Source organism: Lepidochelys kempii, chromosome 7 (assembly GCF_965140285.1).
Source record: "Lepidochelys kempii isolate rLepKem1 chromosome 7, rLepKem1.hap1, whole genome shotgun sequence".
NCBI classification, from domain to species: domain Eukaryota; kingdom Metazoa; phylum Chordata; order Testudines; family Cheloniidae; genus Lepidochelys; species Lepidochelys kempii.
In genome coordinates this window covers 84,465,628-84,493,418 of record NC_136386.1, presented here as the reverse complement: position 1 = coordinate 84,493,418, position 27,791 = coordinate 84,465,628, and the positions used below count along the sequence as shown (strand labels likewise).

The following is a 27,791-nucleotide window of genomic DNA, read 5'->3' as shown; positions in this document are numbered from 1 at the left end:
TTGAACAGTGGTGCCATTCTGCACATGCAGTCTGGTTAGGCAAGATGCATTACCATTATGGAATGGAAAATATTAGGAATGTTTGGGTATGTAAGTGTAATATTAGCCTGTTCTTGGCACAGGCAACCAAGATGACCTCACTAGAAACCATGTCCATGTCCCAGTGGGTACTCACCAGTTGAGGTATTTGGTCAACTCCTTGGCTTAGGTTTCTTTCTTGGTAGTGTTTGTTTTCCCCTCTTGCCACCTACCTGACACGTTGCCCTCTTAGTTTTGCCTGCTGTGGCACTGCTCCAGATACTGTCACTCACTGCTGAATAACTAGTGCAAATTAAATCAACTTGTGAGAGGGATGGGGGAGAACTTCCCGCACATCCTTGATCAGTTCTCTCCATTTGCTCATTGCCCCAAAAGAGCCTGAAATGCCAGGGAGCATTCCAGGGTCAGAGGGATTTTTTTTTGTATTTAGTGCTGATGAAAGTTGCCACAGAGACTATCCCTTGTATATCCATTGCGCTGGCAGCTGCAGCGTACAGGCTGCTCCACACCACCCATCTCCTTGACCTGGAAAACTGTGAAGGTAGATTGGCTTCCAGGCTGATTAAGTTTTTGTCTGATGAGATTGTCAGTTGGTGTCCACCTCTCTATTATAAACTGGGCTGAGACTGCCAGTCCGTTTCACATAGGCCAGTGGTTCTCAACCAGGGCTACACATACTCCTGGGGGTATGCAGAGGTCCTCCAGGGGATATATCAACTCATCTAGATATTTGCCTAGTTTTACAATAGGCTACATAAAATGCACTAGTGAAGTCAGTACAAACTAAATGACTTGTTTATTCTGCTCTATATACTATACACCGAAATGTAAGTACAATATTTATATTCCAATTGATTTATTTTATAATTATATGGTAAAAATGAGAAAGTACGCCATTTTTCAGTAACAGTGTGCTGTGACCCTTTTGTATTTTTATGTCTGATTTTGTAAGCAAGTCGTTTTTAAGTGAGGTGAAACTTGGGGGTACGGAAGACAAATCAGACTCCTGAAAGGGGTACAGTAGTTTGCAAAGGTTGAGAGCCACTGACATAGGCTATCAAACAGCCATCAGATGATTACGGTTTTCGGGACTGTGGATTGGACCAGAGTTGAAACAGCAATCTCAGGGTAAAAGACTCTGTAACCCATGAGCAATCCCTTCTGCCACCTAGCGCAACAAGCTTCTGAGGAAAATTACAGAGGAAACTACTATGAGATTAATCTGAGAAGGAGCTGGCAAGTCAGATGTGCAGTCAGAGATGCGAATAGGTGCAGAAAGGGGCGAGGAGGCTGTCAAATATGTTTTCAATCCATCTGAACAGGTGGCCATTGGATTATAGCAGTTGCTGGTGCATTTGTTTAAGATATGGACAATGTTTCTGTTCCCTTAGGGTGAGAATGAGCCAGGAATGAGTGCAACACAGTTATTGCAGGTGGCAAGGCAAGGTTCAAACAGTGTGTAATTCTAATACCCTCCAGGCCCGTTTCCCTCCGTGAGATATGAGCCGGTGCAACATCTGATAGACTTCATTTATATTCCCAGGCAGCTGTGGATTCCGTGTCCCTCAGCAGGGAGCTGGGCATGAAATACATTTGGAATGGCTCTAGCTTGTGGTTTTTCCCTTCTCTTGAACCACCCACCTCCTTTCTCTTGCTTTGTCTTCTGTCTTGCTCCAGGTTATGCTCCCGTCACTGGTATGTGCCACCCTCTACGCAGTTGTACTCTCAACCACGAAGATGGATTCTCCTCAGCATTCGTGGTTGCCCACGAGACCGGCCATGTGTAAGTCATTGGAAGAGACAGTTGGACATTTTATCTTTTTTTTTCTTCATCGTTGCATGGTAGTTCAGCAGGGTGTTTAGTCCCCCAGGCTCAGCATTGCTGTATGCAGTGGACTTGCTGACGTATGAGAAGTTGTGATGTGATGAAATAATGGCCCTCCAAGTTACTGACACGGCTGCCAAAACGGGCAAATACAGGAGTGAATAAATCTCTTTGTAGTATAGTAAGTCTAGTGAGCAACTCAAAGGCAATCTCTGCCTTAGAGTTTACAGTCTACATATCTGCACATCTTAAAATCTGTCACCTTGGTACCAGAATGCATCTGGAAATTGAATGTCCTTGGATGTTGTGTTTTGTTTCTAAACGTGAATTGTAGGTGGAGGTGCTGTAAAGTGGGCAGAAACATAAAATTTCACCTACTACTCATGTATAGATATAAACTATAACCTCCAAAGTCCTTTAATTACCAGACACATTCTGGTATGTACAAGTGCCCCCAGGTTGTCTGCCTGCTTCTCCTGTGAGTACAACAGCCTCTCAGTCGAGAACAGAGTGATTCAAGGGGCTGTAAGAGGGAATAATGGGATGAAATCAAGAATAGCAATATTTGGTGTACACAGAAAGAAATATTTCCAAAAGTGAGAAACAGTAGGCTCTGAACAAAGTGATAGAAAGCCCTATTGCTTGAATAATTTCAAACTAGACTGGACAAACATTCTGAAAATAATATTGTAGTGAGCGATCTTGATATGAATAGACCTCTTCCATCTCGTTTCCGTTATTCTGTTCTCCTCAGCAATGCTAATGGGAGTATGTATATGTATTCAGTGGCAAAAAAAACCCAACCTACATTAATGCAGAGTTAAGGTTGCTTGGTGGTATGTCATCTTGCAGAATGCTAACTTGAGCAAAACTCAAAACTTCTGAAAACCAGGAAATGCAGAGTTAAGGTTGCCTATGCAACCTTAACTCTGCCGTCTTTCAGCAATGCGCCAGTGTGCCCTGTTAACACACATATCTTTACTTTATCAACCCCAGAAATGTACAGTCTCTTCACCTCCTTTTATATATCCATTCAGTGTCTCTCACGGGATTCCATCTAGCACTATTAGAGAATAAAATTAAAAAAAAAAAAAAAAGAATATCCATGCCACTTACCCTCTGTTCCCCTGGACATGGCAGTAGCCAATGGGAATTGTTTACATACACTCCAGCTGCAGTCAATGTGTTAAGTTTCATGGGCAATCTTAACTTTGCATTTTCTGGTTTTCAGACATTTGAGTTTTTCTCAAGTCAGCATTCTGAAGTTCCTCTAAAGAAAAAATGCCCAAACTGAAGCCCACAGGCCAAATGTGACCAATAAAGTTCTGCAACAAGGTCTGTGCCTGTGCCCACGTTTAGAATTGGTGTGCAGCAGGCAGACAGTACATGTTCCATCAAAAAAGGCTCCTTATTTAACTCAGAAGGGACTGTTAGGATCAAAATGGAGCATTATCTGCTAGGACCTGTAGTGTCTGCAATCCTTGAATTTCTAGTACATCACTACTCAGGATCTTAGCTGTGAAAAATTTAGAAGCCTCTTCTGTAAGTTCCTGTCTTGGACAAAGACTTTTCTTATGCTCCTGAATTGAGCCTGAGCCATATCCTAGAGGCCGGCTCTTAGTTCTAATAGCCATAGCTGGTAAGTTCAGTTCCTTGCATTTTATTCCTGCTCTGTCTCTGTGCAGACCAGCACTCTTACTGGTGCAGGAATCGCATGGAATGCTGGAAAAGTTGCAACTATTGGTTCAACCAGTGGAAGAGATGCAGTGAATATGCCTCCTTCCTCATCCAGTTAAATAGAGGCTTTTACAGGAAATGTCCTTATCCAAAATGCTACTGATAACTGTCTACCTGGCATGTCCCTTTGGAACACAACTCACCAGCTTTTTTAACAGGTTAGGTATGGAACATGATGGCCAGGGGAACCGGTGTGCAGATGAGACCAGCATGGGGAGCATTATGGCACCACTAGTGCAAGCTGCATTCCACCGTTACCATTGGTCCCGATGCAGCAAGCAGGAGTTGAACCGATACATACAGTAGGTCAATTTCAACAACTATGATTTAGACTAGCTAGTCTATGTTTTTATTGTACAAATGAATGATTGCATGCATTTGTATGAACTAGTGTAGACATGGAAGAATGAGAGTGGAAGCATTCTTATTGCAAAGATACATTTGAATAAGGAAAGCAAAACCAAAAAGAATCTTGTGCAGCAGACACAATATAAACTTTCTCTTAGGGCCTTAACTCTGGTCTCTGAACCCCAACCTTGAAAGATAGTGCTTACTTTAGCTTCCCTGTTAATTCTCCCCTTCTTTTAGTGATATAATGAATTGCATTTATTTTGCATTTATTGCATTTATTGATCTGTTAATTTTGTGCTATGGACTGATGATCATTGCTGAATAGGCTCAGAACATACCATACTCAACACATGAAAAAACATACTGGAGGGAGAGCCCCTGGGTCTCTCCAAAGATCATGTTCATATCTTCATTAAAAAATGTTTATGTGAAAGTGACTTTTGCTGAACTGACACTTCTGATCACCTGGGATAGGTCTAGCCATTCAGAAACACAGTAGAAAATTATGTGACCTCCTCCCGTGACTTGCCTTAACAAATCAGGTTCTTACTCAACGGATTGTGCAAATAGTAGCCTGAAAAAAGATGCAGATATCGCTGAAGCTGAGGTTCACAAAAAGTTATATACACACACACAGAGTCTCTCTCACACACACACTCTCACACAAAATTCAAGTGAATCATTGCTATTTTGAGGACACATCAAAGTTGATGTTAAGTAATTTTGCAGCTTGAGTTGAGCAGTTCACATGTTTCTACCTGCAATGCCCCTGCCTAGCCTTTAGACTGGCCAGTGTTTTGCATCTTGCAGAAAGTGTAACGCCCCAGTAAGTTGGGCATTTGTTTGAAGCAAAATTTAAAAAGAATTACAGGAGGAACAGCTTTATAACCAGCTGAATCTAGCCAGGATTTGGTTTCATTTCAACCTTTTTATTTTGGGAAGGAGAAGTAGCAATAAATCCTGGACTGGAATCTTCTGACCACCTTGCATGTGTTGTGACTACAGCACCTTTTGCTAACGTAGAGTTTTTCCTTGATGGTGACAGTTAGGCACCTGGTAGTGAACTTGCCAGTTCTTCACCCCAAGGGAGGAGTTGTCAGCGAGTGATGATGGACACCGCCAGAGCTGTTGTAGCAGAGACAAATTTTTTCTCAGAGGGTGCTGCTCCCAGCCTGTGAAGTGGCTATGGTGGAGCCATGCATCATCTTCTCCTAGCTGATGGAAAAACGCACATGGTGGTGGTGGCTATTGTAAGGGTTGTGGGGGAGGGTCAAGAAAGTAAAGATGTCTTAATACAGGAGGTCAGGGGAATAGATAGGTAAAATCACAAAACAATAAAGAAGAAAGGTGTGGGGAAAGAGTAGATTTTGCAACATTCAATGCAACTTTGTCTTTGCCTGATGTCATTGCAGTTCCTATGACTGCCTGCTAGACGATCCCTTTGAGCATGAATGGCCCAAGTTACCAGAGCTCCCGGGAATCAATTACTCTATGGATGAACAGTGCCGCTTTGACTTTGGTGTGGGTTACAAAACATGCACAGCTGTGAGTATTGCTCCTATTAATAGGGTCTGGATTTTTTCCCGTTCTCTGGCTGTAGAATGAAAGGAAGTCCCACTCAGTGACAGAGTGCACTAAGGAGGCAGTGGCGGGGGGGTTGTTGCGTAGCGGTTCTGTGGGCCAAGTGTGAAGTAGCCCTGGGTTTGGTAGCATCTTGCGATGTCTCTGCTATGTCAATGTCACGTCATTGTCTGGCGTGGTTTATTAGGCTTATTTAGCCTCCAAGAGGATTAGGGTGGAGGGACTGGCTCCAGTCTTTTCTGTTCCCTCCCATTCACCAGATTGGATCAGAAGTGAGAGCACCCTGGAGGATGATTGCATCTTCTGTTGGCCCGATGGAAGAGCTGCAACAAATTTCTGGACGGGGGGTTAGAAAAGCAACTTCAAAATGAAGGAGCTAGGATTGTCCACATTCAGACTGTAGAAGAGGGAAGGGGTCCAAGTGGGTTGAAAACAGTTGTTTGAAACAAGAGGCACTCTCAGCTTCACTTCAAAACTAATTTCATGATGTTGCTTCTGCCTCCCTGGGGTCTGAATCTCTGCAATGGGAAAGGTTCAGAGTTCTTGACTCTACCTGCTCTCTCTCTTACATGCTCATAATTTCAGGGTTGGGAGTGGATGAGGTGGTTAGACTATCTACCCATTACAATAACAGAAGGGCTCTTGTTTGCTTCACAGTTCAGAACCTTTGACCCTTGCAAGCAGCTGTGGTGCAGCCATCCAGATAACCCTTACTTCTGCAAAACGAAGAAAGGGCCCCCCTTGGATGGGACCGAATGTTCATCAGGCAAGGTACTTGCGGTAGTGGGCAGGATACAAACTGGATTCACTATTACTGGGAAATAGACATGACCCTCATCATAATGGTACATTCAAAAATGTACATGCACATACATGCTGAGGCATGCGAACGCACTGATACATGCACTGATATTTATTTATGCGTGCACAGACTGACTCATGCAGATCCAGGCACGTGCACACACTGAATGTACACTGTACTCCGTAAGAAAAGTGTTTGTAAGTCATATTTAAATTACAGGCCTGGGGAAAAGAGGAACTATAGTCTCATGCATCTTGAAAAGCACATCTCTTTTTACATCTGCTCTGTACCATATGTTTTATTCAGAAAGATTGGAAGGGCCCATTCCTTTAGAGACAACAGTGCGCCTTTGAGAGAAGTGTCCATGCTAAGCATTACTTTATAATAACTCACTCATAATCATTTCCACTTATGTGGCTTTCAACATTTTCCTCACTTAAAGGAGTACAGTTATTGTTGTTTTTTTCCCTAATTATCCAGTACATCTATGTTCAGACAAGGGATTTTCTTCCTTACAGACCATTTGCTCCTGCTACTCTGTTCTAAAGTGAAGCCACACTGCTTGCTAACTTTGTGATGTTACAGTTAATGCCATGGTAACAGACTGTGATGTCATAAATTCAGGATTATGACTTGATCACAGGATCTGTCTACTTCAGGGTTTCCTATAATGTTCGTTACCACAGTATGCAAGTGCCAATGAGTCAGAAAAGCAACTGGAGCGTTTTATTCAGCCATGAAGTCCCAGAGGCAATGACAGCAGAAAACTTTGCATTTTGAAGAAGCTGCCCCCAAAATAGACTTATTTGAAGGGGAAATCTGGATATAAAATGCTTAGATGTTGTGGTATGAAACTTCCTATTCCATATCATGCCAACATTTGAGAATGAAATCTTGTCATAGTGGATGGACATGTTTAAAATAATGAACAATTTCTAATAACTTTAAAATAAGTCACAGTGATCTCACACAAGATGTTGCCTTATTGAACAGCTTGTCCTTAAATGAGCCCTGTCTAGAACTTCTAAAATTAGGTTGTAAATGTGTGTGTGTGCACATTACATATAATGGTGGTGAAAGGTGCCGAGATTGAAACATCTGGAGACTGAAATCTGTGGTTTATCCACACAGCAGGCATAGCATGGGCAGCAGTGGCATCATCCTGCCAGTGTTTCTCAACCCTGATCACGAGCTGTCGCTTCTAGAGGTGAAAGATAGTTCAGTCTGCAGCCCTGTTCATTTCCCTTCCTCTCTCCTGTGGCTGCCAAAAAGGGGCTAGTTAATGCCAGTTGTGGTGGTGGTTTGGGGCTATGAATTCTTGTCTTGATCTGGACTGAGAAGACCAACCCATTTCAAAAAAGGACCTTGTAGAGACAGCTCCATATCTCTGCCTGGGTTGGATTTGAATTGGCTGACTAGATGTGAAAGCCTATGCAGTGTATCAAATTATTTGTTGTTATTACAGTAGCATCTACTGATCAGGGACCCATTGTGCGAGGTGCTGTACAGACACAGACTAAGAGACAGTCCCTGAGGAACTTAACAGTCTAAATAGAGAGGAAAGACAAAGGATTGCAGAGGAAACTGAGATGAAGTGACTCACCTAAGGTCATACAACTGTTTAGTGGCAGAGCTAGGAATACAGCCAAACCTGCTAAAATGCTTATTTGTTTTATTATCCATATTTTATTGCCTCCTAATATTCCTTTTCCTAATGGTTGGGACCTTTTCAGTTTGGCAAATATTTTTGGACATGATTTGTCAAGAAGCAAGCTAACTTTTTTAGAAGTTACCAAATGCTTTCGAGATAAGGCAAGTCATAGAATCATAGAAGATTAGGATTGGAAGAGACCTCAGGAGGTCATCTAGTCCAACCCCCTGCTCAAAGCAGGACCAATCTCAATTAAATCATTCCAGCCAGTCATTTTTTATTCAAAATAACATTTTCCCCTTAAAGGATCAGATCCTGAAATTTATACTCAGTTTTTACTGTAGCAAAATTCCCACTGATTTCAACAAGAGTTTTGCCTGCAGAAGGGCCAAGGAAATGCTTTGGCTGAATATTCTTATTTGATATCCTATAGAACTCAAATGTAAAAATCCAGAAAATGTAGAAAGCTGCTGAATATTGAATGCAAACAGACTTATCCTGCCTCATATGCAGACTGCAGTGCTAATGACAGGGGTTATTGACATCATCAATGCAGTGCATGCTGGAGTGTCTGAACAGACAGAAAGTTAACGGGTTGAGGGAAAGACAAGCCACGAACCCAAAAAAACAATTTACATAAAAAAGGATCTTAAAGGGCATCTCTTGCAGATGAATCATCTAATGATGTGTGTTTGTGCATTCAACAGCTTCTAGCAAGGTTTGTGCATTCACAGGTAACAAACTTGAACTTGTCCTCATGCACTTTCTGCCTCTGTCTCTACAGCAATGGGGCAAACATACGATATTGTCAAGAATAAACAGTGACCATTGTGTTTTTCAGTTTCTCAGATATGAAGAGATGATTTAAAACAAAAACAAAACAAAAAACCCCAAAATAAACCAGGTGCAAGACCCTCAGCTAGTATAAAGCATTATATTGACTTCAGTTGAATTATGCTGTTTTACTCCAGCTGAGGATCTGGCCCTATATATTTACTAACTAGGGGATATTCTTCATCAGTTTGTAACAGTTCTAAGGAAAGTCAAATTTTGAGCCTCAACTGCTTGACAATGTTCCTCTGAAGTAGTATAGACTATTAGTCCTGGCCGCAGAGTAATTCTATGCTCTTGTGGCAAAGCCACTGGATTTGGATTGCTTCACTGTCTGTTTAAATGCGAGGCTGAGGGACACGTGCCATTCACGCTGTGGGATCCATGGGATACACCCTGCGGTCCGCAATAATTAGATGCAGTGTATCAAGCCCAAAACCAAAGTCAACCAAAACTATGGCTCAGGTCCTGGAGTGTCGTGCTGCTACTTCACTATTGTAATCTGGGCACGTAGCTAGCAGAACCAGCCACAGGGTGCCAGCATAATGGGTGTGGCTGAGAGAAAGGAGGCATGGCTAGGACATCTCTATATTCCTCCAGTGCCTCTGGTGCTGTATGTGCCCCTTAGAACCGTTGGCAACTGTTGACTTAGAGCAGCCTTCACACCCCTTTCTGAACTGAGCTGTGTGCTCTCTGGCTGTAGCTGAGGTTCTGGAGCCAGGCAATTTTCATGGAGACAAATCTCTAGTTTATGGGAGATTTTGTTATAACTTTTGTTACTGAATTTTGTGTTTGTGAAAGTGAGAAGTTTGTTGCACATGGTGAGAACCAAGCATAATAGAGGCAAATGCTGTGCAAGCTCTGCCAATGCACCTCAGTTCTGATCTGTGATGTCCTTTGATATATTGGTGCTGGGACCCAGAGAACTGTACCTGTGCAGTGAACCCTGCCAACCATTCCTAGCCTTCTGAGCAGAAGTTTTACCTAATGTGAGTGAACAAATGGGAACTAGGATGAAACCACCAAACCCAGCTCACTTTCACTGGTGACCTATGTCAGGATTTGAATTTGGCTCTCCGGAGGGGATAGGCTAGTTCATTAGTCCACTCCTCCACTCAGGCCCCCGAGATCTTTCTTTATTACATTAAGGTTTCATGACTTCATAGTCGCCACTGTCTGTCATGTCCATCTGACCGATAGGAGAGGGAGACCCAGATTCCAAACCATGTTGTTAAGCCGGGTGCCCCTGTGGCTATAGAATCTCTCTCCTCACTACCACTAGACAGTTATGAAGAGGCAGGTGTTCCAGTAACCCGTTTCTTCTCCTGCTCCAGTGGTGTTTCAAGGGTCACTGCATCTGGAAGACTTCAGAGCAGCCTTACAGCCAGGATGGCAGCTGGAGTTCCTGGTCCAGATTTGGCTCCTGCTCCAGGACATGTGGGGGTGGGGTGCGCTCCCGCAGCAGGAACTGCAGCAACCCACCGTAAGTTTGGCTTTCTGCTAATTCTCTTAGACCTGGCCGCATTGGAAGTGGCAGAGAACCAGGGCGGCCTCCTCCTCCTTCCTCCAGTAGGTCAGTCATAAGGAAGGCGAAGTTCTGGACAATTGAATAAACTGGAGAGAGGAAGGACCATGCCTAGGTACCACAGCACGGAGTGTCAGAGCATTAAAGGGAACTCTCCTTCACAGAGCCTAGCAAACTTTAGGGATATACTTGTCCATCCTTTCTTCGTTTGGGTTGCTATAAATCATGGGCATCTCTTATGGTCAGATATGTAAGATGGGATTGTCAAAGAGCCTGAGGGAATTAGGCTCTTAACTCCCATAGGATTTGTTTATCCTACTCCCTTAGGCTCCTTTGAAAATCCCAGCTGTAATCCCTAAATTTAAACGCTGAGCTACAATTTGTTTAACTCCTTCTCTCCACATGCACCTAATAGGATTGAAGCTTGACGTAATCAAACTGAGCTGGTCACCTTCCTTTAGCCCAGAGGAGCAGTAACAATAAGGAAGCACTGTTAAGGCAGATGGGCTCCGAACGGATCAAACCCAGCTTCTCGGCTCAGTGACCTGGTGATAGCAGTTCGCAGTTATGGAAATACACGTGTACTTTGTACCACTTCATTGCTCTTACATGCTGGCAGGGGACAAGAATCCTAACCTGTGAGCCAAGTGTGCTCACATGGACTGTCAAAGTAGCACGAAGTTGGTAGTGATAGGTATGAATTGTGGGCTCACCAGATTTCACTGTTACTTTGGTGCTTTTAATGACTAACCTAATATAAATAAGTCTTTCTATGTACACATTTGTCCTTTAACATGATGGTCGTCTGGACTGGATTGTGGGGAAAGTCAGTCAAGTGAAGAGAAAAAAAGATTTCACGGAGACCTGTGGACGGTGTTTCTAGAGTTAAAGTTTTCATGAGACCTTATGCTATTGTATTAGAACCTCCATGCTTCAGAGAGGCAGTCATGAAAGCCTCCCTCACGCACAATCCCAAGTAGAGCTGTGCTGCGTCAGGTCTCAGTACCCCTTTCTGAAATAGTTTCAAAATTCTTTATCCCCCTATTTATTTTCTAGTCCAGCCTATGGTGGGCGCCATTGCCCAGGTGCCATTTATGAGTACCAGGTCTGCAATACTGAAGAGTGTCGTGGACCCTATGAAGATTTCCGTGCCCAGCAGTGTTCTAAGCGTAACTCTTATTATACCCACCAGAACTCCAAACACACGTGGCTTCCTTATGAGCACCATGATGGTGAGTGGAGACAGCCCATTCGTCCAGGCAGTGCTAGTGTAGCCATCGACCGGACTTCTGTTTGCTTTGTGGGCTGCATACATTCCCTGGGGACCATTCAGAAGAGGTTGGATAGGCTACAGTATGGCAATGGGGATAGCTCTTTCTTTGGACAGTTCTGGGATTGGTCCTGAGTTACCACAACTTATGACCTGTATATATTTTTTTCCTTGCTATTGGAATGACACTGCTGCCACTGTTTGCCTACTGTAGTGGCTCCTACAGGTGTATGTGATTATGCCTTTCACACTGGTAGGACACTATCAAAGACCCCCCCCCCACTGAGCTGTCATTGAAAGAGAAAAAATTGAATTGGGTTTTATGTGATATCTTTCATGCTTGTATTATCTCAGTGCTCTTTAAAGACCAGGGGTGAAAAGCTCCATATTCCATCACCAGCCCTTTAGGTTCCCAAAACTCACTTTCCCTTACCTACAGAAGCTGAGGGTTTCCGTTGTGAGCACTAAGGACATCACAAGTACCTGAAATACAGCAGGAAAATGCTCTTTGCATTATCTGTGATATTGTCAGTAATTGCAGGGGAAATAAAACCCCTGCACCTAGATCCAGGCAAGCGAGAGGAGCAAAACTGATTTTCCTGTGCCACGGATATTCGTTAGTGCGGTCCATAGGTAGTTGCTCTGACCTACATCAGGGCTGGGGACAGTGAAGAAAAGCCAACAGAATCGGGGAGCCATAATCAGTGCTCTGATATCTCCCCCACTGTCTTTCACCAATAGGATCTGTGATACAGGAGAGAATCTGCTGCTTGTTTTAAACATAAATTTATCTGTCTGCACCTTTTTAGGTTGGATTTTTGTCACTGTTTTACAGTCTTTTCATAATGCTGTGTTGCTTTACAGTGCTGGACGATATATTGTATTTGTAGCTGTTGTGGGACAAATTCTGTCCTCAGATATGCACAACTCTCATTGAATTAAAGGAATCAAGTGATTTTGTAGTACCAGCTGACTCAACGTGTTTGCAGTTGTGAGGATGTCAAAGGGACTTGACGTGCATATCTGCAGGCAGAATTTGGTGTTTCACTACATAAACAATCATTTCAGATTTCAACAAAGTCTGAAAATTGTTTGCCCAATCATGTACTTCTTAGATCATTTCATTTGCTCTGCCAGAGTCAAATCTTAATATGTTGCGGTGAACATCCACCTCCCTAAGTTTGTTGTAAGAGAATATAGAGTACCGAATGGCAAATGTAGGAGGGACTTAGAGACAAGAAGGGAATGGCTCTTGAGAACATTCTAATTCAAGATAGCGAGTTCCTCTTATTAAGATAGTTTTGTATTTTGTATTGACTCCATTTTGTTTCCATGAACATGGGTTTTTCAATATGTATTTTGCTGCAGATGCTCAGAAGTGTGAACTGATTTGTCAGTCAGAGGAAACAGGAGATGTGGTGTTCATGAACCAGGTGGTTCATGATGGTACCAGATGCAGCTACAGAGACCACTACAGTGCCTGTGTTCGGGGGGAGTGTGTGGTACGTATGTAACTAATCATTGGGTCTGGCAGTTTTTGCCTGTCCTCTATTCAAATGAGAGGAAGAGAGAGGGAACAAGCATGAACATTTCTGGAGTCAGTGGAATCTTAAACATTTTACATTTTTCATAGGAATCTAAAATTCCTTTCTAAACTGGAGCACTGTGTGAAGAGTAAGTAAAGCTTTAGGTGCACTGTTATTTACCCAGGCTTCCCTGGCACTCACAATGGTAAAGAAGCTGTGTGTGTGTAGGAGGCAATTCATATGCATTCAACTAGCAATGTGGGGAAGCCCGTTAAATACTTTCCTCTAGGTTCTGTTTATTTACTTCACACTGTTTTTGTAAACAGAGAATCAAATGTGCCTGTAGAGGAGTGGCTGATTATAGTGGTGGATGGGCTAAGACTTCCATCCAAAGTTGGCACCCGAGTCTGCACAGTTCACCCCTATAGACTCTTTCTGAGGGAAGTAGGGGGACTTGGAGCTACCAGGTGGTGGTCAAGTGTAGCAGAGGATTGAAGCAGGACCACCCTGAAGGCTTACATCAGCCTAAAGCTCCCTAGCACCATAAAAGAAGTAGGGCACATGATATCAGATCCATCTTCCCGTTTGTCATGGGGAGCAACTGCTAGTGAGAATGATTCACCAGCTGGCAGAGTTTTTTGTGAGGGTTTGCGCTGGAAAGTAATTACCATCTTCCCCTGCCATACACATCTGCACTGCTGTCATACTGCTGTAAGATTGGAGGGTGGCTAAAGCCCAGGATGAGCTATGAGGTGTGATGCCTGCCTTGCATTTTGAGGCTCTACATATGTGACCTTTTTAAAATCTCTTTCTCTCCCTCTTTGGTGACAGCATGTTGGATGTGACAAGGAAATTGGTTCTTTGAAGCAGGATGACAAGTGTGGTGTTTGTGGGGGTGACAATTCGCACTGCCGGACGGTGAAAGGGACCTTCATCAAATCCCCGAAGCAGCCAGGTGAGAGTCTGGCCCAGGAGTAGGGGAAGAGTGTTCATATTTTGGAAGTGATTGCTTTAATATACCTTTGCACGTAACAAATATAATCCATCTGTGGGCTAAAACCTCCTCTTAGTTCTGCCTGTGTAAACCTATTCTAGAGTATCTCTGTTGAAGTCCACTGGAATTACTACAGATTTACACGGGTGTCGCTGAAATGAGAAGTTGGCCCTACAGACAGAAGTACAACTACATCTCGTAGTTTATCATCAGTAGTAGTAGTAGTATTTATTTGTATTATTGTAATGCGTAGGAGCCCTAGTCATTGACGAGGACCCCATTGTGAGAAGCACAGCACAAACAGAACAGAAAGACCATTACAGAGCGATACTGCTGCTGAAATGAAGGCCATGTCTTTCTAGCCAGAAGTGTATCTACAGGCTCGGAGTGCTTGCTTATGTTGCCTCTGGACAACTGCACATTAGTCAATGGGCTTTTACATCCAGGTTTTGCATTTTGAAATGAAAAATAAATACCGAGAAAGAAGACTAGACCTTTGCCTTACTCTGCAGACCTTTGGCAAACAAAATGAAAGCCCAGAAATTTGATGTCCAGGTGCTGGTTCTGTGCTCAGATACGATGGTCGTCAGGTAGCGTATCTTTGCTGACTTCATTGGTGCTCTGCCGGTTGACATTTCCTGAGGATGTGCCCTCTATAACTGCCAAAGTGATAGCTCCGAACTGTGCTTGGTCTTCTGTTGATTGAGCAAGGACCGAATCATTTATTCAGTTAATTACAACAGCTTATTTATGGTATCTATTTCTTTCTGCCTATCTATTATCTGTCAATTTATATGATTCAAGCTATTGCATCACCAGGCTAGACCGATGCAATGCACTGAAGGAGAAGACTACCCAGAAGTTACAGTTCTTACAGCACACGGTGGATTATCTGCTAAACCACACAAACTGGCACAACTGTATCATACCACTGCTTTCCCCCTTGTGCCAGGGGCCTGATCAAAAGCCAATTGAAATCAGTGGAAGACGTCTCATTGACGTCAGTGGGGCTTGGATCAGGTCCTGGTTGCCTATTGAGTTCAAGGTTGTGGTCCTCATCTACAAAGCCCTTGGTGCGCTGGGGCCAGGCTATCTCAGCTACTGCTTCCCTGTCTGTGCCCATGTGTGGCAGCTTCATTTAGCTGACAGAGTCCAGGGCGTACCTTGTGAAGGTTATGGAGCTTGCTTCTGTTGTAGATCAGCCTGAGCCCCCAACCTTACCAACTTCAGTGCATGTTTCAAGACATACATCCTCATGTAGGTGTTTTGCTAACAGATGGGTGGGATCACACTGATGCCACTTGGAGTCTGACCCTTCAAGACACTATGAAGGAAGTGAGAAAGGATAGAGAGCTTTGCTGGGGGCACCACTTTGCATAAGAGTAGTCAAGATACTACAGTATCTTTAGCAATCCATGTGAAAATGTCTGTCTATTTAGCTGATATCTCACAGGGGTTAGGAGTAGGACAAAGTAGTGGAAAGGCAAGAGCCTTTCTATAGAAACATGGTGTTGCAAGAAGGGAGAGATGTGATAGGAGCAAGGAAGAGTGCAGGGGGTAGCCACAGAATGCTGGGAACCTGACCAGGAGATGAGAAGGATAATGCAATACTTTTGCAGGGGTGGGGTCATCAGAAAGAGAAAGATAGGAAGCTGCAAGGCTCTCATTGAAGTAAGATTTAGGGAGAAGAAGGGGAGCTAGGAGGCTGTTAGGCAAATCTTGGGGAGGTTTCAGGAGAGAAAACAGAGTTATGAGAGAACTGCAGAATGGGAGGGCAAACGACTCATGTTCATATACATTCTAGATAAGAATCCATATTTTTGGATGATTATCTGAATTGAATCACTGGATCTTTTGAATTTGACCCATAGTTAATAAAAACACACATTTCCTGTTAGCTCAGTAAACTGCCTCCTAGTGCTTTACTGTATTTATTATCTGCATAATTGGATTGGGGCTGATCTTGTGAACACAGTTATATAAAACCAGTCTTTTACCATTAGCAAAAACCTAAGGTAAATGCACCAACCAAAATGCTCTTCTCCATTTCCTTTCTCTCACTGAAGAATCCTGTGGTTTCAAAACCTAGTGGGAGTGTTCCACAGAATTTAAACTTGCCTGCTTTGCTATCAGTTTTGAGAATGCTTTACTTTTGTTTGATTTTCAGTGGGTGTTTTGAAAATGTTTGAGATTCCGGCTGGGGCCAGATACATTCAGATAGAAGAGATGGAGCCGGCCTCCCATAGCATTGGTGAGTACTGAACAACCAGAGAGCACAGACAGACTCAGAGGTGGGTGTTAGCCAGTTTGGCCTAGTGTTGTTTAATCAAAGAAACCTTAAGACTTGGGTTCTCTAAAATAGATGTGGTAGTCACACTTTCAAAATGTGTATGGAAGTGCAAAGGGGCAGTTGCACACACAAAATATTTAGGTGCATGGATAAAATGGGAAACTGAGTGCAAAAGGCTGATCACAGTAAAATGAGTAGCTCTCAGCCCACTTTCTTGCACAAACGTCAGAGAAGACTAACATTTGTTCTTATCACAGAACTACCAGACAATTTAGCCCAGTTCTGTCTGACTATCAGTTGCTGCTTAGGAGGAGCCTTGGAATGGAATAACAGAGGGTGGTGAAGAATTGAACTGTTTGGGCAGAATTGGGTGTGTGTCCTCAGGAGTGGAATAGCAAGGCGTGGTCCATGTCAGAATTGAGGTATGTTGGCAGGGCTGGCAGCAGAGGGCCAAAGAATTAGTACAACATTTGCCTTTGGTCATGGCTGGCGCTAGCCACTGGTTCCATTCCTTCACTTCCATGAGCACTAACAGTCAGCTGAAAAAAAAGAAAGTGTAGAGTCCTGGGGCCAAATCTTTGGGACGGGGCCTTCTGTGGATGGTACAGTTTCAGGGGGGAAGGTACAGGGCCTGGTACAGTTTCAGAGGGGAAGGATGTTAAGGGACAACCTTAATACCCATCCTACCCCACCCAGTCCTATGGCTGCTGGGTGCCAAGCCTGTCCTGCGGTGCATCTAAGAACATCCTTATGGCTGTTCTAAGCTGCACTGGCTGCTAATGGCTCCCAAGGGACCTTACAGCAACTGGGGATTGGCTAGATAGAGCAGCTCCCCAGCCACATCTTCCTATACCAGGAGCATAGGGGATAGTGTAGGAGCTGCTGTGCTGGCCCGAGGCCACTTGAGGATTTCTCCACACTAGGGGAAGCTCATGTATCTGGTTAAGCCAGGGAGGCACAGCGGGGCAACATCCTGGCCTTTAAGGTCTTCTATAGAGTGACCCTTCTGTTTCTCTTATTCCGCTCTGTTTAAAAGCACATTAGAGTGAGTGAGTATTTGTGTGTGTGCGTACGATTGAGAGAGAAGGTTACTTGAAAATGACCAAGGAGTTAAGCTGGAGTAGCTGTTCCCCAGCCTCTTGCATTTCAATTTGCAGCTTTCCTTTTCTGCTGTCTCCAAAATCCTTCTTAGTGAACCTTCCAGTGAAGCTGGCAAGTCGAGCTCTGCCTGTGTGATCCTGTAGTGAGAAATCACACAATATGCCTCTGTGTGAGGTATATTCTCAGAGGGCTGGGTCTTGAAGCCAAATCTCTTTCAGACATAGGAAGGGTGTGTATGTGTATGTGTGTTTTCTTTCTGCTCAGAAGACCATTAATTCAAAGGATGAGTTGGAATGTCAGGGGGATTGGTATGTCAGCAGCACGGTCAAACCAGACTGACTGTTTAGAGAAGATGAAGAGAGTTAATGTTAGGAAAGCAGGGGGACCCTGGAACAACTGGGAGGTGGGATGGAGGGAGTGTGATTCTCTTAAAGGGTGGGGAAATAAGAGATTCAGGCTGGAGAGGCATGGTGTGGAGCGTGGTCACTAGATTTTACACATTTAAAGGGTTATTCCCTGCCAAGGCCCCTTTCTTGATCACCAGCCCTACATGCACATGCCTGTTCATTCAATGGAATGTATCCAGACTCTTCCATGAGCAGCTGCTCACAGCCTTGTTCTCTGCACCGCGGAGACAAGTGACACAAGGGCTGAAAAGGGACACTTTCATCTGCCTGTGTGTCGCCTTGAATTCTGGGCCTGAGGCCTCTGCCAGTGCCCCTCAGTTCCAACTGGCAGTACACTTTGCTATTCCAGTCCTAGGCCTTACACAGCTCTGCCAGTGCATCTCACTCTTGACCCACAGCACCTCTGCTATCTCCTTTTTGGGCCTCCTTGTACGTAGATTCCTAGGGGTGTTATCTTAAATGGTCGGTTTGTGATGTGGGCAAACCCATTTGACTTGCCATTTAAGCTACTATTTGAGCCCAGATGTTTTTCTGTAAAGATCTAGTGCATTAACCCATGGCACAGTCCAGACCTGCAGTCTCATCCTTTGAATAACATTACATTAACCTTTCTGATGTTTAGGCCACAATCGAAAGACTAATAGGACTTGCTTTGCTTACAGTCAATAGTATACAATTGCTAATATATAGGACTAGAGTTGCAGGTGCTGAGCGCTCATTTTGGCACCTAAACAAGAGCCAGATTTTCCCGTTTGCTCAGCTCCCAGCTGCTCCCACTGTGATACTTATGGCCAGATTTTCAAAAGACCAACCAGCTGAGCCTGAATTCTTTTTATGAATATCTGATCTGTTATGAGGAATATTTTCACCATGAAGTTCTATCCATACAATTCCCATCTTTAGGGATTTCTTGTGATCAGTTAAATTCCCATGCATTATGCTCACAATTCATTTTTGTGTCCCTAAAAGTCTTTGACAGGGGAAAATTACTTTGTGAACTTCTTTTCCCCAGCTGTTAAGAATCAAGCTACTGGAAACTTCATCCTTAATGCCAAAGCCAAGGAAGCCAAAAGCAAAACCTTCATTGAGATGGGCTTGGAGTGGGAATACACAATTGAGAATGGCAAGGAGAGCCTGAAAACCAGCGGCCCCCTGCATGAAGCAATCAGTGTGCTGGTGAGTCACACTGGCTTCTCCTCTGGAGAATCATTCAGTCATTCACTGAAGCAGAGCACACAGTGCAATCACTGTTACAAATGCTAGAAGAGACTGATATACAGTGTAGAATGGAGTGGCCGAATTTCATAGTGGAAGGACATAGGGCGTAAATCCTACAAAACTCTTAAAAGTTATTTTAAAAAGTGAAAGTAACTAGCCATAATCTAATATGATTAAGATACTTCAGGATGTGCAGAAATACACTATGAATGCACTTCTTAGAAGCCTGAATGTTTTTGACCTTGCATCTGACAATGTATAAAGGCATACAACCATAGCCTACCAATACACACCCTGTTCTGGCTTTTCCCAGCATTAACGGGATCTAGATTCCCCATGCCTCCCTGGAAGAAAAGCTCATCCTCCCTGCCCCCCAATGTCTTGGAATACATGTTCACTTATTGATATTGAGTGTTACAAACAAAGCTTCTATGCCTCTTCGTCTGTCTAAAGTTATAGTACAGGTTCCTATTTATGTAGATAAGGTAGAAAGTTCTGTGTATGAAGTCTAGAGTTTGAGCATATATTTTGATATGTCATGGGCATCTTCTGTACATGTGCAGTGGTCCAATACAGAGTATGTTCTGTGAGTATTTTAGAATCCTTCCACTCAGGCTTGACAAAGCCCTAGCTAGGATCATTTAGTTGGGGATTGATCCTGCTTTGAGCAGGGGGTTGGACTAGATGACCTCCTGAGGTCCCTTCCAACCTCGATATTCTATGATTCATTTTAGATTAATTGAAATATTTTGAATGGATCAAGAGTTCTTCTTGTTAACTAAAAGTTTTCTCTTTTCTACCTGTGGTACTTGTTTAATTTCTTCCTTGTTACTTTCTTCTTCTTTCTTTTCTTCTACTTTTCATGTTATGTGTCTATATGCTACATTGTCATTGTTTGCGTCCTCTTTAATTCCTCTCCTCCTTCCACTCTCACCCTTTCCCACAATTGCATTCTCTTTCTCTCTTCCTTGCTGCCTCTACACTGCCTTTGTTGTTTCTCTGATCACAGGTTATCCCAGAGGAAGATGAGTCCAAGAGCAGCCTGATGTATAAGTACATTATCCATGAAGACCTGCTGCCAGTGATTGGAAACAATAATGTCCTTCTTGAAGAGATGGATTCCTATGAGTGGGCCCTCAAGAGCTGGTCTCAGTGCTCAAAGGCTTGCGGAGGAGGTCTGTTTCTCTTTTATATGTCTGTTAAGTTGTAATACTCGGTCACATGTATGTTGCGGTCAGATTTCTTGGACCTGTAGGGCAGTATGAGTCAAAGTACCTCTGGTTTTTAGATATCCATATACTTTAATTACCTAATTCTCTATTCTTTAGCAATTCCAAGCCTTAAATTCCAGCATGCTTGGGGAGCCAATCTAACTTCCTTTGGCAGTACTCTGATATACTGCTTTATTTCTGAGTCTGGTTTGATGCATCATCTGATGCTCCCATTTGCTTAAGATTTCTGTGGCTTCTTAGAACCGGGGATTTACAAGATGATAATTTGAGTGTCACAGGGAGGTTGGCCTCTTTAGGAAGTTTTGGGGTGGTCCAATGCACTTGTGACATGTCAGCTGCTTCCCAATTGGATTTTAAGAGATGGGACCTGGGCCATATAAGTGGGAGAGCCTGACAACAGACCGGGTCAGTCAGGGGATTGGAAGGTGATAGCTGTCAGAGATCAGGAATCTGGAGGAGGTCTCCAGGGAAAGCTGAAAAGAGGGAGGGCTAGTTTGCTGACTTTCCTGAGCCAGTGCTGGGAGTCTGAAAAGGGCTGAGGGCCAAGAAGCCAATGGAGGGGCTAGCTTGCTGACCTTCCTGGGCCAGAGAGTTTCCATCTTTGCCAGAAAAGGCTGGAAACGGCTGAAGGCTGAAAGCAGTAGAGAGAGATACCTGCTGGCTCTCTGAGCCGGAGAGCTGAGCTGGAGAGCCAGGAGAGGACTTAAGACTGGGGGAGGTGCGGTGAGAGACACTGGAGCCATACTAGAAAGGTGAGCATGGTGAGAGATGTTGGAGCTGTACTGGAGAGCCTGAGTATGGTGAGAGATGATGGGACCATACTTGGTGTGTTCATAGACTATTGGGACTTGGAGACTGACTGTACTATTTGGACTGTGCTGGGGAATTCTGGATTATGGTTGTGGGGCTGTTGTTATGGTTTATGTGCACAGAGCTTTATTTGGTAATAAACTAACCCTGCAAAGGCTAGGTATCCTTGGAAAGTCTTTGTGCACTATTTCTGGGATGATCCACTGAAGGGGAAACAGGCATGTGCATGGGATGTGCTGCAGCATGACGCTGGAGGGCACCAAAGGGGCTGCCCCATGACAGTTATAAAGACCTTTGCAATTATTGCAGAGCATTCTCTGATGCAGCTCCACTCCAAATGCATGTCATATTTTTCAATATTTTTTTTTAATTACACCTGCAGAAGTTTGAGTGGATATCTTTTGTGCACACAGAACAGGTAATTGTGCACACAGGTGCCATTTTTTATGTGTGAATGTTGGTTTTGCACAATCACAAGATGCACTGGCAATTTTTGTAATCTCACTTAAGGAGGATCTCTGAAAATGTAACCAGGTCTTTAAGTCAGGTTTCTGAAGCTTTGCTTAAAAGTACAGACCCAGGCTCTATACAAATGAAAATCATCTCACTGTTATTCTTACAGATTTGGGGAAGGGCCTAATCATAGCAAATTACAGAAATGGAAAGACCTGTAAGACCCAGTAACACTTCCACCTGTCATTGCTGGTTTGTTCCCTCCAGTACCTGGGTCATTCCCTACACTGAGAGACAGGAAGTGTGTGTGTCTGTGTGCAGGTTCGGGGGTGCTTGTTACCCAAATGAATGGATAAGACGCCACACTTACACAAGTTACCAAATCCTTATAGCTCCCGTTTCAAGGCAGGTGAAATCATAATAATTATGGATCAAATAAATGTAAACTCTATCCAGAGCATTGAAATAAATCAGTTTTTAAAAGTCAATGCAGATCTGATGGCTCCAGCTTGTCCGCATTTCCTTGTAACTGTGATTTTTAAAAAATAAATATTGGCATTTGGGAAGGTTTAGGGACTGGCAAAGATGGAACCGAAGTCCTTGTTTTAGCTACAAGCGGCTGCAATATGACCTTCTCTTATATGTACTCCACCAATGAACATAATCCTGAGATGGAGGGACCACCCTCTTGAAGAGTGAATGGAAGCTCATGCTTCAGGCTAGCTTAGCCCAGACCTGGTCTTTTTGCAAGCAAATGTGACCAGTATGCCAAATTCTAACATTTTGGGTCTCTCTTGTGATGTGGATTCTTTTCTTTTCCATCAGGGGAAGTAAGCTCCAAACTAAGGCCCATCAAACTCTTTTCAATAGTCAAAAATTCACCAGAGCTCAGGGGCTCGTCCGCTATGTCCGCTTTGTGATCCCTGAGGGACCTTATGGCAGTGGCCTAAATTAGAGCTACTCTCTTGCACACTCACACTGTGTCTGAGCAGAATTGGATTGCAGTCAGGAATCTGGTCCTAGTTTTGCAGAGGTGAAATGGCATTTCCCATTGCTACATAGCAGCCAGCAACCATATGGGTCAGGCAGGAATATGGGAATGACTGGGGTATTCCAGACTGAGTAGCATTATCTCACCACCACCTCCTTGTTGACTGCAAATATATTTGGTGCCTTTGTGTGTTTGTGTGTGTACAGCCTAGAGGAAGTATTATCTGGCTGCATTATGGCCCCTTGTATGACATGCTGAACTCCAAAGTTGGAGTGCAAAGTCATAGCAGAAAAGCAAGACGAGCTAATTAGGGGGATCCAACTAATGGTTATCAAGATGGAGTTCCAAACCAAGTTGTGTGTATACCTGTGATTCCCTTACTCCCTGTGTATTTTTCTTTCTGTGGTTCCTTCAGGCATCCAGTACACCAAGTATGGCTGTCGGAGGAAAAGCGATAACCGGATGGTGCATCGGAACTTCTGTGATAATGGCAAGAAACCCAAGCCAATCCGGAGGCGATGTAACCCGCAGGAGTGCTCCCAGCCAGCGTGAGTTCTCCCCCCTACGATCATGACACTGTGCTGTGCCTGCATGAAGGTTCTCAGGGTTAAGGCAGGAGGCTCTGGTCATTTTCATTATTGGCGTTGATGTGAGAGCTAGCATGAGCAGCCTTTCTCCCTCCTTCTCCCAAGTCAAAGAGGTGGAGGGATCCAAATATTGCAAAGAGTAAGTTGTTTTCTTTTAAATCCCCCCCTGATCCCACCCCCATCCTGAAAAGTACAAAAGGATAAAATCTTGGTGACCCAGTACTGTCCAAATAAGGCAGGGACACGTGCGAGGGAACTGACAATGACTTTAAGTCATGGAAGGCATAACTGTTCCTAATGGGTTATGCAGGCTGTCATAGAGGGACCAAGACAAACTTGCCGTTGTTTGGCCTACTGGAGTCCAACACATTAGATCAGCAGAAAACCCAACTGTAAGGCTCAGAGAGACAGGTTCTCAGCTTCTGTAAATCAAGTAGCTCTACTGAGTTCAGTGGAATGATCCTGGTTGACACCTGAGGAGGATTTGCTCCTTAATCTGAAGACTGTGCTACAGCTAGGAATATGAGCTTCCAGATCTCTTCTGAGGACTCTCAATCTGTGATCTCAAAGCTCCAGAAAGATAAGCCAATCAGAATCTGAAAAATCCAAATATTCTCCCCCTCAACCTGTTGACAGTGCTGTATTTTAATGATTCAGCTGGATGGCAGAGGAATGGGGAGCCTGCAGCAAGTCCTGTGGCAAGCTAGGAGTTCAGATAAGGGTGGTGCAGTGTGTCCAGCACCTCCTGAATGGCACGAACCGGACGGTACACACCAAATACTGCACAGGAGATCGACCGGACACACGCAGGGCCTGCAGCCGCTTGCCCTGTCCAGCCCAATGGAGGACAGGGGCCTGGTCCCAGGTGCGTGAGCCCAGGTTCTGCAATGCATACAATGTTGTATAGTAAAGCTTTTATTCCAAAGATCTGCAGATTACAATTCCAGTGTAATTGGTTGTTACCTGATTCAAAAACTCCAGAAAGCATGATCATCATACATCTCGAGAGCCTGCTGACTTGCAAAAGAACCTGCTTCACTACCATGGAAAACCCACCAATCTTTGGTGATTGGTGGCCAGTGGCCATGCTAAGTAGCTGGGGGTTAGCACTGAAACCTCCCTTATTCTGGTGGGAGCTGAGAGCGTTTTCAGTCAGGAGGATATTTTTATACAGCACACACAGTGTAACATTATCTGGAGATATGTTTCACTCTTAAGTGCCTGATCCAAAGCCCAGTGAAGTCAACAGAATGGTTTCCATTGAATTCCTTGCTATGGGTTAATATAAATCACCTAGATAGCAAATGAATTCTATAGTGAACTAGATAATGACATAGACGGCAGGTGATATTATTGTTTGGGTTTGTAGGAAGACAAGAGAAAAGTAGCTTTCCATGTAGTCCCTTTTTAGAGGCAGACAGGGGTGTGTATATGTGGGCATGGTAATGCCTCTGTCCAGCCCAGAAGAAAGCTAAGTCATTGGTGGCAGAGTAGGGATGGGGGGCGGGGGGCGCTTATAATGGGTGACCAGTGGTATCAAAGCTAGGGGGAAATACTTGGTATTTGATTCACTTCAGTGCATTTGAGAAGCCAAACATTTCATCTCCAGAGGTACCTTCATGATATAGAGATGAAAGTCATTCTGGCTTGGAAGGTTAAGCAGTATCCAGCCAAGGGGACAAATTTCACCAGAGCCGGGAAGATCTCTATCCATTGGTCTGAATACTAATTTGTGTGTGTTTATATATATAGTCTTGCACATGTGCGCACACACACACAGAGTTCTTTTTGAAGCTCCTGGTAGCATGAGGTGCATTTCGATGTCTCCATCCCTGCTTTTTTCCCCCGGCACTGATAGGTGTATTTTTTCCCCTCCTTGGTGATTTGACACAGTGCTCAGTCAGCTGTGGAGAAGGCATCCAGCAGCGCCAGGTGGTGTGCAAGGCCAGTGACAATAGCATTGGGCAATGTGAAGATGAGAAACCAGAGACTGTCCATGTCTGCAAAATGGCAGCATGCCCAGGTGAGAGGAGCTGAAATGTCACTGGAGCAGACTCTCCTAGAGTCAGTCATGGAATCAAACTGAGAAACGGTCAGTGATGTGGTACAGGTTGGACTCCTTTGCATGTAGATCTATTCTACTGATGTGTAAGGCTATGGAGGGTGATATAGCTTACATGCCGAGGAGCAGAAGAAAGTGTTACAAGATATAAGTTAAGGATTCAGGTTGTTCCTGAAAATCCACTTCCCTAGATACCGGTATTCACATATTCCCATTCGCTTCAATTTAAAACAGCCACTGTTACTGTCTTGGTAGAGTACCTGTGCTGTGCTGCTAACTGTACTAGTCAGTAAGCCCTCTTGTTCCATCAGCGTCAGGGGAATGCTGATGAAACACTGGCAACACAGCTGAAGTGACCTTGAGGACCAGCAGGGAAAAATGTTAACAGACCAGACTGACATTACCAAAATGTATAGCACTCCTGGCCTTTCCAGTCTTCGTCCTTTCTTTAGGACCAAAGACCGTGTAAAATTTTCTGAGGATGTTGTGATGTATGAATAATTGATGGTTAAGGTGAGACCATCAAATTTATTTTAATCCTTGGCCAAGATTTTTAACAGTGGTTTTGGATGCCTCAGTTTTGGGTGCCCAATCTAAGTTTCCTTACGAGGCCTAATTTTCAGAAAGCTGAGCACGGGCTCTCAGAAAATCAGGTCCCTTTTTAAGGTGGCTCAGGTTGCACACCCAAAAATTGAGGCACCCCAAAGCCGATGTTACTTTAAAAAATCTTGAGGTGGGTCTCTAGAAGACAAGGGCTAGTGCAAGTAACCCTCCCCACCACACCTAGTCTCAAATTTTTTTGGAAATGCCTTTGTTGGGCTAATGTTTATGACTAAACTTTTTGGCCGTGATCTACCTACAGGAAAGCTACCAAGTATTGCAGCAAACACAGACACCAGTGATCATGTGACTCCGAAAGTACAGTGGGTACCCCAGGATGGGCCCAAAAATCCTGTTAATAAGATATCTTCAAGTAAGTTTCCACTTTTCCTAAGTTTGTCTCTTGGAGCAGAAGTTTCTTTACCTGCATTACATAGGAAGGGATTCTGCTATTAAATGTTTACAAGCCGCCCTCTTTCTCTTCCATGACTGAAGTGGAAATAACTTAATGGAGGACACCATTTTTTGAAGGCTAGTGGAGACCTTTCTCAAAGGGAGATCAAAAGGTTAATGCTCCATAATGGACACCAGAAGAGAATACAAGATTAGTTTGGTTGCAGTCTGAAGTTGTCAAATGCTACCGTGCTAAGATGGGTGTGCTGGAAAATGCCCCACCATCTCCCTATTTCATGCTTAGTGAGATTGAAGTTAGACCACGTAGCAGGGTCTCAGTTGGTCCGCTCAGCCGCTGGGGGGCGGTGGAGAGCTACTGACTCACCGAAAGGCCTTGGTCACACCTTTCTGTCGATGGGGAGTTAGCGGAGGGAGGTGTGCCGGCACGCGTCCGTGGCGCACCCCTCAGGCAGGGGAGCGCCGGCACGCGTCCATGGTCTTTATCGGGATTCTGCTACCTGCGGTGGGGTGGCCAGGGTAGGGGAACGCAGGCCCACCTGACTCCACTGCGTTCCAGCCCAGGGCCCTGAGAGTGGAGGGAGGAGAGGGTCCCACCACTGGGTCAGCGGGGATCCGTCCGCAACATGCTGACCAAATACTGACTCACCACAGTGTCCAGTTCTGCCCCTGGGCTACTTCCTACCCGGTCTCTCGAGTGGGTCCCTCTGGTTCCTCCAACTCGTCGGGATATTCAGCCACCAGTAGCCCCGGTAGCTCCTGCTAACCCTCAGTGTCGGGCTCCCTCTGGCTCAGGTCGCTGCCCAGCTCCTCCAGTTCTTTGAGGCACTCTGCGGCTGGCAGTCCTGGTAGCCCGAGTCCTTCCTCAAGGTCAGGTTTCCCCTGGTCCAGGGCCTCCCCTGGCTCGGCAGCAGGGTCTGCAGGGAACAGCCAGCAGTCTGTGTCTGTGTCTGTCTCCCTCCCTGGTGCTGCCCTCACTGGGCTAAGGGCCCCACCTTTTGTACTTCCGGTTCCACCCCTCCTCTTCCGGGGGGGTGGAGTAAGCTTGGCCTGGCCCTGCCCACTCAGGCTGAGAGAGTGGCTCTTTACCCTCTGGTTTGGAAGGAGGCCACCCTGGCTCCCTACAGACCACTAACACTGTTCTTTGTCCTTCCCTAAAGTCAGCATTCACCTGAGCTGCTTGTTCAGAAACCTGACCTTTGCGGCATTCTGTTCAAGTGTTAGAGGTTCCCTTCCCCATTTCTTCTCTTGCCACCCTCCCTGCTCCCTTCTGTGGGTTTTACAGTTGGAGGATGACCCAAACTCTCTTCTGAGTCTTTCCCTTGACAATTAAACAAGTCACTGAGGGTTCACTTTTGTATCTAACCCTGAAATTAGGGTGCCATCTAGTGGCCCTTGATATACAGTTGTAAGGATTTTCCTAGTATCAGAGGGGTAGCCGTGTTAGTCTGTATCCACAAAAACGAGGAGTCTGGTGGCACCTTAAAGACTTAACAG

At 44.5% G+C, this 27,791-nt stretch overlaps 1 protein-coding gene across 1 annotated transcript in view; it reads left to right on the top strand.

Annotated features, from left to right (window-relative positions):
* Positions 1-27,791, top strand: part of ADAMTS14 (ADAM metallopeptidase with thrombospondin type 1 motif 14) — a 98,853-nt gene that overhangs the window by 68,898 nt on the left and 2,164 nt on the right. The window contains exons 7-21 of the mRNA XM_073354774.2: positions 1,717-1,822; positions 3,760-3,903; positions 5,365-5,497; positions 6,191-6,304; positions 10,152-10,300; positions 11,399-11,574; positions 12,981-13,114; positions 13,970-14,093; positions 16,300-16,383; positions 18,943-19,106; positions 20,158-20,323; positions 23,050-23,182; positions 23,879-24,086; positions 25,115-25,244; positions 26,146-26,256. Of these exons, the coding sequence (XP_073210875.2) occupies positions 1,717-1,822; positions 3,760-3,903; positions 5,365-5,497; positions 6,191-6,304; positions 10,152-10,300; positions 11,399-11,574; positions 12,981-13,114; positions 13,970-14,093; positions 16,300-16,383; positions 18,943-19,106; positions 20,158-20,323; positions 23,050-23,182; positions 23,879-24,086; positions 25,115-25,244; positions 26,146-26,256 (2,076 nt within the window). The remainder of the gene's footprint in view (positions 1-1,716; positions 1,823-3,759; positions 3,904-5,364; positions 5,498-6,190; positions 6,305-10,151; positions 10,301-11,398; positions 11,575-12,980; positions 13,115-13,969; positions 14,094-16,299; positions 16,384-18,942; positions 19,107-20,157; positions 20,324-23,049; positions 23,183-23,878; positions 24,087-25,114; positions 25,245-26,145; positions 26,257-27,791) is intronic.